We start from the raw sequence: 16,099 nt of genomic DNA on the forward strand, positions 1-16,099 counted from the left end.
ACCCTGTGAATGATAACACCCATCATTTAAACGCAAAAACCACCATTAAAAGTCACTTTGGGGGGGGAAAACGCAGCCTCTGTCCATTTCGTTAACAAACTGATAGGCAAATGGACAAAAGTGTGATTAAAGCATATGCAGGACCCCAGTGAGCTACAGACTATGTGCATTGTGTCGGGGACCCTTGTGAATGATAAGACCCATCATTTAAACGCAAGGGCCACCATTAAAAGTCACTTTTAGGGGGAAAACGCAGGCTCTGTCCATTTCGTTAACAAACTGATAGGCAAATGGACAAAAGTGGGAAAACGGCCGAGCCGCTGCTCCACTGCTCCAGGCTGTGTGCATTGTGTCGGGGACCCTTGTGAATGATAAGACCCATAATTTAAACGAAAGGGCCACCATTAAAAGTCACTTTTAAGCGGAAAACGCAGGCTCTGTCCATTTCGTTAACAAACTGATAGGCAAATGGACAAAAGTGGGAAAACGGCCGAGCTGCTGCTCCACTGCTCCAGGCTGTGTGTGCATTGTGTTAAGGGACCCTGTGAATGATAACACCCATCATTTAAACGCAAAAACCACCATTAAAAGTCACTTTTAGGGGGAAAACGCAGCCTCTGTCCATTTCGTTAACAAACTGATAGGCAAATGGACAAACGTGGGAACACGGCCCAGCCGCTGCTCCACTGCTCCAGGTTGTGTGCATTGTCTCAGGGGGCCTTGTGAATGATAACACCCATCATTTAAATGCAAAAACCACCATTAAAAGTCACTTTTAGGGGGAAAACGCAGGCTCTGTCCATTTCGTTAACAAACTGATAGGCAAATGGACAAAAGTGTGATTAAAGCATATGCAGGACCCCAGTGAGCTCCAGTCTATGTGCATTGTGTCAGGGACCCTGTGAATGATAACACCCATCATTTAAACGCAAAACCCACCATTAAAAGTCACTTTGAGGGGGAAAACGCAGCCTCTGTCCATTTCGTTAACAAACTGATAGGCAAATGGACAAAAGTGTGATTAAAGCATATGCAGGACCCCAGCGAGCTCCAGACTATCTGCATTGTGTCGGGGACCCTTGTGAATGATAACACCCATCATTTAAACGCAAGGGCCACCATTAAAAGTCACTTTTAGGGGGAAAACGCAGGCTCTGTCCATTTCGTTAACAAACTGATAGGCAAATGGACAAAAGTGTGATTAAAGCATATGCAGGACCCCAGCGAGCTCCAGACTATGTGCATTGTGTCAGGGGGCCATGTGAATGATAGCACCCATCTTTTAAACGCAAAAACCACCATTAAAAGTCACTTTTAGGGGGAAAACGCCGGCTCTGTCCATTTCGTTAACAAACTGATAGGCAAATGGACAAAAGGGGGAACGCGGCCCAGCTGCTGCTCCACTGCTCCAGGCTGTGTGCATTGTGTCGGGGACCCTTGTGAATGATAAGACCCATCATTTAAACGCAAGGGCCACCATTAAAAGTCACTTTTAGGGGGAAAACGCAGCCTCTGTCCATTTGGTTAACAAACTGATAAGCAAATGGACAAAAGTGTGATTTAAGCATATGCAGGACCCCAGCAAGCTCCAGACTATGTGCATTGTGTCGGGGACCCTTGTGAATGATAAGACCCATCATTTAAATGCAAAAACCACCATTAAAAGTCACTTTTAGGGGGAAAACGCAGGCTCTGTCCATTTCGTTAACAAACTGATAGGCAAATGGACAAAAGGGGGAACACGGCCCAGCCGCTGCTCCACTGCTCCAGGCTGTGTGCATTGTGTCGGGGACCCTTGTGAATGATAACACCCATCATTTAAACGCAAGGGCCACCATTAAAAGTCACTTTTAGGGGGAAAACGCAGCCTCTGTCCATTTCGTTAACAAACTGATAGGCAAATGAACAAAAGTGTGATTAAAGCATATGCAGGACCCCAGTGAGCTCCAGACTATGTGCATTGTGTCAGGGGGCCATGTGAATGATAGCACCCATCATTTAAACGCAAAAACCACCATTAAAAGTCACTTTTAGGGGGAAAACGCAGCCTCTTTCCATTTCGTTAGCAAACTGATAGGCAAATGGACAAAAGTGGGAAAACGGCCGAGCCGCTGCTCCACTGCTCCAGGCTGTGTGCATTGTGTCAGGGGGCCTTGTGAATGATAACACCAATCATTTAAACGCAAAAACCACCATCAAAAGTCACTTTTAGGGGGAAAACGCAGGCTCTGTCCATTTCGTTAACAAACTGATAGCCAAATGGACAAAAGTGTGATTAAAACATATGCAGGACCCCAGCGAGCTCCAGACTATGTGCATTGTGTCGGGGACCCTTGTGAATGATAACACCCATCATTTAAACCCAAAAAGCACCATTAAAAGTCACTTTTAGGGGGAAAACGCCGGCTCTCTCCATTTCGTTAACAAACTGATAGGCAAATTGACAAAAGGGGGAACACGGACCAGCCGCTGCTCCACTGCTCCAGGCTGTGTGCATTGTGTCAGGGGGCCTTGTGAATGATAACACCCATCACTTAAATGCAAGGGCCACCATTAAAAGTCACTTTTAGGGGGAAAACGCAGGCTCTGTCCATTTCGTTAACAAACTGATAGGCAAATGGACAAAACTGGGAAAACGGCAGAGCCGCTGCTCCACTGCTCCAGGCTGTGTGTGCATTGTGTTAAGGGACCCTGTGAATGATAACACCCATCATTTAAACGCAAAAACCACCATTAAAAGTCACTTTTAGGGGGAAAACGCAGCCTCTGTCCATTTCGTTAAAAAACTGATAGGCAAATGGACAAAAGTGTGATTAAAGCATATGCAGGAACCCAGCGAGCTCCAGACTATGTGCATTGTGTCGGGGACCCTTGTGAATGATAACACCCATCATTTAAACGCAAAAACCACCATTAAAAGTCACTTTTAGGGGGAAAACGCCGGCTCTGTCCATTTCGTTAACAAACTGATAGGCAAATGGACAAAAGTGGGAAAACGGAGGAGCCGCTGCTCCACTGCTCCAGGCTGTGTGTGCATTGTGTCGGGGACCCTGTGAATGATAACACCCATCATTAAAACGCAAAAACCACCATTAAAAGTCACTTTTAGGGGGAAAACGCAGCCTCTGTCCATTTCGTTAACAAACTGATAGGCAAATGGACAAAAGTGGGAAAACGGCCGAGCCGCTGCTCCACTGCTCCAGGCTGTGTGTGTATTGTGTTAAGGGACCCTGTGAATGATAACACCCATCATTTAAACGCAAAAACCACCATTAAAAGTCACTTTTAGGGGGAAAACGCAGCCTCTGTCCATTTCGTTAACAAACTGATAGGCAAATGGAAAAAAGTGGGAAAATGGCCGAGCCGCTGCTCCACTGCTCCAGGCTGTGTGTGCATTGTGTTAAGGGACCCTGTGAATGATAACACCCATCATTTAAACGCAAAAACCACCATTAAAAGTCACTTTTAGGGGGAAAACGCAGCCTCTGTCCATTTCGTTAACAAACTGATAGGCAAATGGACAAAAGTGGGAAAACGGCCGAGCCGCTGCTCCAATGCTCCAGGCTGTGTGTGCATTGTGTTAAGGGACCCTGTGAATGATAACACCCATCATTTAAACGCAAAAACCACCATTAAAAGTCACTTTTAGGGGGAAAACGCAGCCTATGTCCATTTCCTTAATAAACTGATAGGCAAATGGACAAAAGTGTGATTAAAGCATAGGCAGGACCCCAGTGAGCTCCAGACTATGTGCATTATGTCAGGGACCCTTGTGAATGATAAGAACCATCATTTAAACGCAAGGGCCACCATTAAAAGTCACTTTTAGGGGGAAAACGCAGCCTCTGTCCATTTGGTTAACAAACTGATAGGCAAATGGACAAAAGTGTGATTAAAGCATATGCAGGACCCCAGTGAGCTCCAGACTATGTGCATTATGTCAGGGACCCTTGTGAATGATAAGACCCATCATTTAAACGCAAGGGCCACCATTAAAAGTCACTTTTAGGGGGAAAACGCAGCCTCTGTCAATTTGGTTAACAAACTGATAGGCAAATGGACAAAAGTGGGAAAACGGCCGAGCCGCTGCTCCACTGCTCCAGGCTGTATGTGCATTGTGTTAAGGGACCCTGTGAATGATAACACCCATCATTTAAACGCAAAAACCACCATTATAAGTCACTTTTAGGGGGAAAACGCAGGCTCTGTCCATTTCGTTAACAAACTGATAGGCAAATGGACAAAAGTGTGATTAAAACATATGCAGGACCCCAGCGACCTCCAGACTATGTGCATTGTGTCGGGGACCCTTGTGAATGATAACACCCATCATTTAAACCGAAAAAGCACCATTAAAAGTCACTTTTAGGGGGAAAACGCCGGCTCTGTCCATTTCGTTAACAAACTGATAGGCAAATGGACAAAAGGGGGAACACGGACCAGCCGCTGCTCCACTGCTCCAGGCTGTGTGCATTGTGTCAGGGGGCCTTGTGAATGATAACACCCATCACTTAAACGCAAGGGCCACCATTAAAAGTCACTTTTAGGGGGTAAACGGAGCCTCTGTCCATTTCGTTAACAAACTGATAGGCAAATGGACAAAAGTGTGATTAAAGCATATGCAGGACCCCAGCGAGCTCCAGACTATATGCATTGTGTCAGGGGGGCATGTGAATGATAACACCCATCATTTAAACGCAAGGGCCACCATTAAAAGTCACTTTTAGGGGGAAAACGCAGCCTCTGTCAATTTGGTTAACAAACTGATAGGCAAATGGACAAAAGTGGGAAAACGGCCGAGCCGCTGCTCCACTGCTCCAGGCTGTATGTGCATTGTGTTAAGGGACCCTGTGAATGATAACACCCATCATTTAAACGCAAAAACCACCATTATAAGTCACTTTTAGGGGGAAAACGCAGGCTCTGTCCATTTCGTTAACAAACTGATAGGCAAATGGACAAAAGTGTGATTAAAACATATGCAGGACCCCAGCGACCTCCAGACTATGTGCATTGTGTCGGGGACCCTTGTGAATGATAACACCCATCATTTAAACCGAAAAAGCACCATTAAAAGTCACTTTTAGGGGGAAAACGCCGGCTCTGTCCATTTCGTTAACAAACTGATAGGCAAATGGACAAAAGGGGGAACACGGACCAGCCGCTGCTCCACTGCTCCAGGCTGTGTGCATTGTGTCAGGGGGCCTTGTGAATGATAACACCCATCACTTAAACGCAAGGGCCACCATTAAAAGTCACTTTTAGGGGGTAAACGGAGCCTCTGTCCATTTCGTTAACAAACTGATAGGCAAATGGACAAAAGTGTGATTAAAGCATATGCAGGACCCCAGCGAGCTCCAGACTATATGCATTGTGTCAGGGGGGCATGTGAATGATAACACCCATCATTTAAACGCAAAAACCACCATTAAAAGTCACTTTTAGGGGGAAAACGCCGGCTCTGTCCATTTCGTTAACAAACTGATAGGCAAATGGACAAAAGTGTGATTAAAGCATATGCAGGACCCCAGTGAGCTCCAGACTATGTGCATTATGTCAGGGACCCTTGTGAATGATAAGAACCATCATTTAAACGCAAGGGCCACCATTAAAAGTCACTTTTAGGGGGAAAACGCAGCCTCTGTCCATTTGGTTAACAAACTGATAGACAAATGGACAAAAGTGTGATTAAAGCATATGCAGGACCCCAGTGAGCTCCAGACTATGTGCATTATGTCAGGGACCCTTGTGAATGATAAGACCCATCATTTAAACGCAAGGGCCACCATTAAAAGTCACTTTTAGGGGGAAAACGCAGCCTCTGTCAATTTGGTTAACAAACTGATAGGCAAATGGACCAGCCTGTCCTCCTACAAAAAACGACCAAATAGGTCGATTGTTTAAGCAGTGTTGATCACGATATTACGACCCATAGCCACGTAGCTTTCCCATTATTCATTTCTAGCAGCAGTTTATTACAACCTTTTGTCACGTTTTGTCACGATCGTAATCCCGTGAACTTTAACCTTGCGCATCAATAAAAGTGGGACGAGCCAAGAAGATGAAGATGAAGAAGAAGATGAAGAAGAAGAAGAATTGTTAAAGAGCGTCAGAGCTTTACAAGTGGTAAATCTGATTTCTGTATTTCATTTGATTTGTTTACGCTTTTAATTAATCCTGTCGTTTTTCTACTAATCATGTTTAACCACGATATTTCAGTTTTACGTTTTAGGGCTGGCCCGTGGCATAGGCAGTATAGGCGAATGCATGTTGTTAGCAATAGCATGGCTGTAAAGGTTAGCGCTTAGCGCTTAGCTTATATGCGCTAACGGATATGTATTGCAATATAAGAAGGTTCGTCTACAACAAGTTGGAGGGAGAGTTTTCTCCTTCGCACAAAAGGAGCTAAAATCTTGCCTAAAAACAAAACCCTTGGTAGCACGTGACATAACACATAACAATGGCAAAAGTATGTATATTCAGCTAACCAGACCAGGACATGATATGAACGTAAACAATGCGAAAGGAAATGGCACTTTAATAATAATAATAATAATAGTTGACATTTACATGGCGCTTTTTATAATGCACACACTTTTTCTTTCTTCGAAATGTCACCTAACATGTTGCATTAATGATTCCCAACCTTGAAAACACCACGTCAAATTTCAAGCATTTTCAAGGATTTCAAGCACCCGTACGAACCCTGAATGTAATATTCGTGAGCTGCAAACATTAGCTAACTGAAAAGCAAGCAAGGGCATGCAAGTTTTGTCAGGTGAAATCTTTCCAGTTCTGCTTTTAATTAAATACATCATCAATTAAAGTATCACTCCCCCACTTGCTCATACAGGTAGCAGACCAAACTTATAGCAAATCTGCCACATCTGAACCATCTAAAATGACTTGTTAATCAAACAACAAATTAATTAGGTACTATAATTATTTGGAGGGAAACAAAAACATGTGTTAAATCACGTGTTACTTTTGAGTTATAAGTTTACCTGTTTGCGCCAAGGCCAGTCTGCATCCCCATAATTGTAGGATATTTCTTCCTCTGGGGCGATGTCTCTAAGGGCAAACAGGCAGAGATGTGGCATCCCATCAAGGACAATGGTTCTCATCTTGCAGTTGGGCGTTTTGTGGTCATCGTTTACAAGCCTACCCAGTGACTTGTCTTCAACCGATGCATCAAGACTTAAATAAATAGAGATTGAATGTTAGTAGTAGAACTTGCATACTTGGTTTGGATATAGTGTGGAGCATTGTCAGTTACATTTAAAAGAAAATCATGAAGAAAAAAAGATTAGACAGACAAGGTCAGGTTATATTAGGGCTGCACGATATTGGACAAAACTGACATTGCGATATTTCTTTCCCCTGTGATATGAAAAAAGTACAGGAATTGAAGAAGAATATTTTATTATTATTCAGTGCATGACATTAAGGATTTTGGGAGATGGCCCTGTGGGCCATCTAAGCTAATTTACAGTTGGCCCTGAGCCCAATAGAGATTGCCCTGAAAAATGCGTGCGGACGAAATGCCACGAAGGGTTTGGGGGTCCTCCCTCTAGAGCATTTCGATGTTTGCAGGTCTTAGATCTATGCCGTCTGGTGCATTCTCTAGACTGAATTATAAGATGAACCAGCACAATATTATATTGTACAATTTCAATTGTATTCTTCATTTCACTTGTTTGTTTGTTCTTGTTTGTGTTTGCTCACTTGCATGCCCTGCATAGCTATAAGAAATACTTAAGTTGTTGGTCAAGACACTTTCCATCTGATAAAGGCAAATGCCTTCGTCAGATGTAAAAAAGTAGAAAACATTACATTCAGTTGTAACTGCCAAAAAAACATTATTTACACTATTATGGCCCCTGTTAAAAATGTTTGTAATGTTATCTACTGTAAGTTGGTCGAACGAATGCCTCCTCATCCGGAAGCTGACCGAGCAGACCCGAGCAGCAGTCGAGAAGAGCCGAGCGCATCCGCGAAGCATACAAAATGGCGACGTCAGAGTTCCCGGGTTATGGCTAGAAAGGATCCGTCTAGTGTAAATATGACGTCACGTTCTCGTTGTAACTCTCGTTGTAATCGGAGCGGCTCGGAAACACATCTACAGCAGTAACATGATGCAACATACACATTAATGCAGCAGCAATATTAATAGAGAAACATCAGACTTAATAGTAAAACACTGCAAGGGAACATTGTATTGCACCAGGAGCTATCTTGGGACTTTTACTGCGACAACGTCGACTTGCCTATGAATAAAAAATAAACCATAGTGTTGGTGATCTACAGTGTTGTCATTCTTCTTTGAACACCAACAAGACCGCTAACACCCTATTTCAACAATCACACTCCCTGTCATTGACATAATTAATAGATAGTTTAGCTTCTCACCATCATTTGCTGTGGCCAACTGATGTTAACGATCGTAACTGAAAGGCTGCCTGCCAAACGTAAACATTCAGCCACATGACATTCAGCCACATGACATTCAGCCAAACTCTCGCGAGAGTTTTACACAAGACGGATCCTTTCTAGCCATAACCGAGTTCCCGTTGGCCGGCAAAATCTAAATCTCTTCGGTCAAAATAATTTCCCTTTAGCACAATACCGCTTCAGTTGCGCCACTTATGTGACAGACAAGAAGAGTATGTGACAGACAAGAATAGTCAATTCTAATGTCTAACACTTAATGTGGAGAAAGAGATGTCCTGTATGGGTTGATTGTGCGTTGATCTGTTGGTAATGCCTCGGGGTTCCGGTGGGCATGTAAACAAATGCATAATGCTGCGCTATACTTTGTGGCCTCACCCAGTTGCATAGCGACACTTATTGTTTAGGTGTCTTTCAATAAGCAGGTAGTCCTATCATTAGCTAGAACTAGCTAGATCTGATCAATATGGACATAAACGCGAGTGAAGTCTAATCTGACGGGAGAGCGAGATCAGCTGCTGCTGATGAGTCGACACGCAGTTCTGCATGATCACATGCAGCGGTGGGCGGACAAAACACACACCTCAGGTTAGAATATCAAACATATTTTAGTCACGGACTTCTGGATCTTAAGTTATCAGAGTAACAAGCTGAGCTAGCTCGGTTATCCTGCTGTGATCAGAGGCCTGAACTACGAAGCCGGTTCATCATAACCTGGATATGTTTGAGTTACCCGGTTTACCTAATCCAAAACAAACACGCTCTCGCTAAGCGGTCCTACGACGCTGGTTATCAACTCGTTAAGCCAGGGTTTCTCTGTCCGGCTGAGTGCGCGTTCACATGAAAGGGGCGGGGTTAGCAACATTTGACCAGTTACAAACATGGACAAGCGTACTGACAGCGAAGCGTCATACTTCCTGAATGAAAAACTTTAATATCACACAAATATGAAGACTTTAAACATCCATGACTTAAACACTTTATCCAGGATAAAAGCCACATAGCTGCACCTGCAAGGTGAATACAGCTGGTAACAGAAAAAGTGTTTGAATGCGTACATTAACAGGTTTATGATATCACTACCTGTCTAAGACACGAGTGGATCTGACTTTAATTACATTTTTCTCGAGTGTTTCGTCAACTTAATGTGTTGCTTAAAATAATACTTCTGCATACAGTATGTGACACTGTAAGTGTTGCACGGCCAGATACGGCTCAGCTGACTCAGATAAGGAAATATATGATACATTATGATGTGATATGCCGCGGACTGTACTTAATGTTACTCTGATCCGGTTACTTATGTTGTGGTAGATATTTAATTAAGCTTTCTTAACACTAATGTTATAATAGTCAGATTGCTCTGAAGATGGGAGGTGATATTCTATTAATGTTCACGTTCACATAGTCGGTGATTTTTGACGGTCGTCTTTCCTGCAAAGGCAGCTTTTCTGTATTTCCTTTCTCCTGTAATATGACTTGATCGCTTTAACCTCCGCACAACGAGCTCCGATTGGTCAGCAGGCAGTGCTTTCACCGAGTTGATCTCCTAGCCTGGAACCTAACCTGGTCCGGAGCTGTCAGCATAAGTTACCATGGAGATCTAGCCCGATAAGAAGAGAACCAGCGTCGTAGGACTGGAAACACAGAGTTTCCCCTGAAGTTAGCTCGCTAAGCGAAAATCCGGCTTCGAAGTACAGGCCTCTGATCAAGAATGATTGTGATTGGTGGTTTGCTGTGTATGCAGAGCCTGCATGTCACTCACTCAAGTACCCCTGAAATGCGAGGTTTCCTTTTGTAGCAAGCAGCAAAAATAATTGTAACATGACGTGTTTGAGTTAATTTGCCTACTTAATATTGCACGTCCTGCGATGTGAATATCACGCATGCGCATAACGCGATTATCGTCACGACACGATATATCGTGCAGCCCTAGATTCTATTATTGATTAGTCTTATGTGAGAATCTAACCAGGGGTGCCGCCAGGGATTTTGGGCCCCGTGAAAAGATATCAAATTGGGCCCCCCCCATCACCAGGCCCAGGCCACGCCAACCAAGCACAATTGCTAACCACACCTCCAGAACCCAACCCACTCATGTATGCTTTAAATAACTCCACCTGTACAGGCTTGCATCTATCTTGTAGTCCAATACTAACCGCACAATATTTACTGACACTGAGCTGTGAAAATATAACACTGTGCAGACGTGCAACATTCTGCTGCAGTAGAATTCACTATTTGATATAACACTAACATTCCTGACAATATATCTCAATAGTCATCTTTTCTGGTGTAAATGCCTTTTTTTAATAATAACATTTTTGAATGGAACATTCTCAACACGAATGCATCAATCCAAATAAATATAACTTAAATATGTGGGAAAATACTGTGTTTGAAATGTATAATTGAAATGAGATGTTAGCTTTTTGTTTTGATATATATATATATATATATACATATATATATATATATTGTATTCCAGTCTGACTTCAGATATGTTAAGTGGCAAGTAATTCAACACAATGCTGCTCACCTCCTTCAAAGTGAAATTAAAAACCTCTGCATTTTCTATATAGATATTAACATTACTTAATGTCAGCTTCGTAAAAAAAAAAACATAAAAAATATTATTTACAATGGACTACGCTTAGCTAACACAGGGTTCTTACACCTTTTCCAAAGTCAAATTCAAGCACTTTTCAAGCATTTTCAAGGTGCATTCTCAAGCTTTTCAAGCATCTTACAGCTGTTGTAAATTACATATTTATATACACATACTCAAATGATTATTTCCCTACCTCACATGAAATCAGATTATCTTTGTGCTATAAACAACCAAATGTGTGTTTCGTGATAGCATTCTATATGAGGATGAAAAACTAAAGAAAAGAAAACTAAGTTTAATATTTCAAAATGAGTGACCCATCTGTACGTAGACTGGGCCTCCCATATAACCTGGCTGAGCCAATATAAAACAATCAGCCAAATAACTTTTCAATACATTATTGATTACTATTTTTTAGGTACTTTTAGGTTGGCAAGTCAGAGGTAAATGGTGTACTTTTCCTCCTCTACATGTATTTACTAACTTCAGTTACTTCACAGATGTGGATGAATGATGTGAAATATAATCAAGTGTTAAATCAGACTTTAGTTCCACCTGGAGTAAATCCACAAGCTACCCTGCAGTATACAAAGTCATTCAAACTAGCTGCACCTTTAACAGCTTTGAGAACACTTTCATGATCAATCATTATAAAACATATCATATCTATTATTCTGAAATGGACCAATCTGCACAATGACTACTTTTACTGTCGCTACTTTCACTAGATTTTGATGAGAATACTTTTCTACTTTCACTTGAGGAACATTTTGAATGTAGGGCTTTTACTGTAACAGAGTATTCCTACACTCTGGTACTTCTACTTTTACTCAAGTACAACATCTGAGTACTTCTACTTTTACTCAAGTACCAGATCTGAGTACTTCTACTTTCACTACAAGATCTGAGTACTTGTACTTTTACTTAAGTACAATATATGAGTACTTATTCCACCTTTGGTAGCGTATTAGCCTGAATTGTAGCCACAAAATCACGCAGAGCTGCATAAAAATAGACTTACAATGGTAACAAGTGGGAAATAATATTTACAAATGTGTACAATGATTTGTAGGTAATTTTTGACTACTCAAGACACCTGACTTATACATATTCAAAGGAAGACTGTGTTCATTCTACAATTACATGGGATTAACACTAAAACCGCCATCGGGTCAATTTCACCCACAGCTGTTTTTTTTTATTGTATGTAACTTTTTTTCAATAAAATATTAAAGTCTCCCAGTCCGCGACTTTTCCTGAAAGTGTGTTGTAGCACCCTCTGTTGTTAAAAAATGTCAATATGAAGTCAGATTGAAGAAATCGCCCAAAAAAATTGCCATTTATACCTATTTCCGCCAGCGGGTCATATTGACCCCACCCCTTTTCACGCTATTGATTTCGCGTGTAAACCATAGGTGTAAACCTATGGTGTAAACATAAACATGACGTGTTGCTATAGCAACACCCTTTGTCTCCTGCGGTTCCTTATAGATTGAGAGAGAGGGAGAGAGATATATGATAGATAGATAGATAGATAGATAGATATTGGTAGTGACAGTCTGTAGTGAAGGAGAGCGCTGCGCAGCAAACAGCTGTTTGCTTTTCACCCAACAACGACAACCGCCTCACGAAACGCTATGTTGTAGTGTTAATAAACGAAACAATTTAATAACATTTCTTTTCAAAATACCAATACCACAAGACCATTTTTTTTTAAGCAATATTTTTTTAAGTGGCCCAAGCGGGCAAAATTGAAATTACGTTATGCTGGCCGGGGTGTCTAAATAGTGCTTCCGGGACAGCGGGCCATTTATAATGTCGAGCCCTGTATCTCATATGAAAAGCTGAGAGTCCACAGATTATATTGCTATACGTTTCATCCCTGTGCGATCAAAAGAATAATAAACTTGTTTCGGCAAATTCAGATGATAAATACAACTTTGAAGCTTGTAAAGGCATAATTACAAGCGGAGAACGGAGTAATTTAACGTCACAGCAAGCGTAACAACAGCCGGTGTTTCTTGTGAGTGTTTCCCCGGTACACAAACACAATACACACAATTTCAAAAATACACAAACACACACACACTCGCGAGCTTCCCCCAGACCAGTAATACAAACTAAAATGTGTCTTCGGGTCAATGTGACTGATTTCGATAGAGCAAGTCACATTTGGTTTAGGCCCGAAACATACTACCAGTAGAAATACATTGCTTTTAAAATCGTTCTGTGTCGAATCAATAGATTATATTTTGTGACTATAACACAAAATGCCGTGAGACTGGGTTGAATTACAAGTGAGTGCTTCATCCTCTGAACACCACAGAATGGCGACTGTAACGCACATAACATAGGTACGCTCCTCTGAAATGATTGTCCCCTGCAATTATTATCCCTCATTCAGCTTGCTAACGTTAGCTTAAACAAACGTAACATGCAACGTTAGCCTAATCTAAAATGCTCTACTACGGCGTACCTTTCATGTGGCTCGTCAGCGCCGACTCTCCCATCGTTATTTTTTGCAAACTTTGCAGGAGGCTACTCGTGGGCTTGACCCTCGTCTTATCCATGGCTTGTATTTGTCTTCTGCTAGCCAACGCTCGTTGAAACTGCAACCTCCTGGCATACTGTCATCTATCACTTATAAGAATGCCCAGGTCACACACCTAACAAAAACACTTGCAGGTCTCGCGCGCATAGCGCGGGAAGGCCGGAGCGGAGCTGTTTTATGTAAAAGCGAAGCAATTAAGCTGGCTCCGACTTCTTTATTTTCTTTTAATCTTAAAAGCGAAGTAAAGCATTTACATTTTCAAGCACTTTATCCCAAATTCAAGCACCATTCCCAAAATTCAAGCACTTTCCCAACCTTGAAAACACCACGTCAAATTTCAAGCATTTTCAAGGATTTCAAGCACCCGTACGAACCCTTTAACAGACTAATTTCCACCACTCATGGACCACACTCACCTTTTCTCTTGAAATACTGGGTGACTTACTGTCTTCCTTTAGTCCCTCTCTCTTTTCTTTCTCTCCTTTTTGAAAGCCTGACTTTGTGAGTCATTGAGACATGGTGTTGTACCCTTAAAAAGGGAAATAGTGAGTGAGAGAAGTGAAGACATACAATCACACAGCTCCCGCCTTCACTCGTCTGAATCGAGCCATCTTTAAAATGAAGCTTGTACATTTACAATGAATACACTCAAATTTCAGGACCAATAATTATGACTAAATTCTCCTTTATCTTTAAGTCTTTAACAGTGGTAAAAAAACATCTGTATGGACATGTGAATGCAACAGTGCCTAGCTTAGCTGCTAATAACATGACAAACGGTCAGATTCAGCGGTACCACAAGGTATACAGCAGCTAGCTTCAATGACCACAAAGTTAGCCAGAGTTAGCAAGAACCTTCAAACAATACAACAAAGTGCAAAATACACACTTTCCTCTCACAACGAACCACGGTGATGTAATACAGAGGACATATATAACATGGGTTGATAGATTTATAGTTCTTTGTATACTGTAATTACCTTAAAAAGGGAAATAGTGAGTGAGAGAAGTGAAGACATACAATCACGCAGCTCCCGCCTTCGCTCGTCTGAATCGAGTGAGGAAGAGCGCAGTGATCCCTCCCACTGGAACCCCAAGGCATTACCAACAGATTAACGCACAATCAGCCCATACAGTAGGATACATCTATCTCCCAGAATAGACTAGTCTTGTCTGTCGCAATGGCACACACGTAAGTATTAGCATCCCTGCTCACATGCTAGAAAGTGCCGTTAGGAGGCGGAGGCGGGACCAAACCATTACATGTAAATAGAGGGGGGTGTACAGAGGCTTTGGATAATTAACTTTTGGAAGAAAATAAGATAAATTAATTGTAAGTTTAGTGAGTACATTATCAATATAACGTTATATTAATGTTAATTATTGATGAATGATGAAAGGTTACTTAAACATTTTTTTCTTAATGTTCTAAAATTGTTTGGACCCCGTGGTGAGGGTGTTTGGGGTGGCCAATAGGGTGGCCAGGATTCAGCTGGGGGTGGCCATAATACAGATGACATATATAACATGGGTTGATAGATGTATAGTGCTTTGTATACTGTAATTACCTTAAAAAGGGAAATAGTGAGTGAGAGAAGTGAAGACATACAATCACGCAGCTCCCGCCTTCGCTCGTCTGAATCGAGTGAGGAAGAGCGCAGTGATCCCTCCCACTGGAACCCCAAGGCATTACCAACAGATTAACGCACAATCAGCCCATACAGTAGGATACATCTATCTCCCAGAATAGACTAGTCTTGTCTGTCGCAATGGCACACACGTAAGTATTAGCATCCCTGCTCACATGCTAGAAAGTGCCGTTAGGAGGCGGAGGCGGGACCAAACCATTACATGTAAATAGAGGGGGGTGTACAGAGGCTTTGGATAATTAACTTTTGGAAGAAAATAAGATAAATGAATTGTAAGTTTAGTGAGTACATTATCAATATAACGTTATATTAATGTTAATTATTGATGAATGATGAAAGGTTACTTAAACATTTTTTTCTTAATGTTCTAAAATTGTTTGGACCCCGTGGTGAGGGTGTTTGGGGTGGCCAATAGGGTGGCCAGGATTCAGCTGGGGGTGGCCATAATACAGATGACATATATAACATGGGTTGATAGATGCATAGTGCTTTGTATACTGTAATTACCTTAAAAAGGGAAATAGTGAGTGAGAGAAGTGAAGACATACAATCACGCAGCTCCCGCCTTCGCTCGTCTGAATCGAGTGAGGAAGAGCGCAGTGATCCCTCCCACTGGAACCCCAAGGCATTACCAACAGATTAACGAACAATCAGCCCATACAGTAGGATACATCTATCTCTCATAATAGACTAGTCTTGTTTGTCGCAATGAAACACACGTAAGTATTAGCATCCCTGCTCACATGCTAGAAAGTGCCGTTAGGAGGCGGAGGCGGGACCAAACCATTACATGTAAATAGAGGGGGGTGTACAGAGGCTTTGGATAATTAACTTTTGGAA

General features: G+C 42.0%; 1 protein-coding gene across 4 annotated transcripts in view; it reads right to left on the reverse strand.

The window, feature by feature from the left end:
• The window catches only part of LOC307030360 (uncharacterized protein), an 84,482-nt gene extending 69,743 nt beyond the window's left edge, over nt 1-14,739 (reverse strand). Inside the window, exons 1-3 of one of the 4 annotated variants that reach the window (XM_079666735.1) lie at nt 14,591-14,739; nt 14,056-14,139; nt 7,005-7,197 (exon numbers count right to left, since the gene is read on the reverse strand). In XM_079666735.1, the coding sequence (XP_079522861.1) occupies nt 7,005-7,197; nt 14,056-14,139; nt 14,591-14,712 (399 nt within the window). In that variant the 5' untranslated portion in view covers nt 14,713-14,739. Of the gene's footprint in view, nt 1-7,004; nt 7,198-13,535; nt 13,695-14,026; nt 14,211-14,590 lie in introns of those variants that run through there. The other 3 variants (XM_079666737.1, XM_079666738.1, XM_079666729.1) reach the window with 3 other exon arrangements.
• Between the last annotated feature and the right edge of the window lie 1,360 nt (nt 14,740-16,099).

Source organism: Notothenia rossii, assembly GCF_949606895.1.
Source record: "Notothenia rossii genome assembly, chromosome: 1".
Taxonomy (NCBI): domain Eukaryota; kingdom Metazoa; phylum Chordata; class Actinopteri; order Perciformes; family Nototheniidae; genus Notothenia; species Notothenia rossii.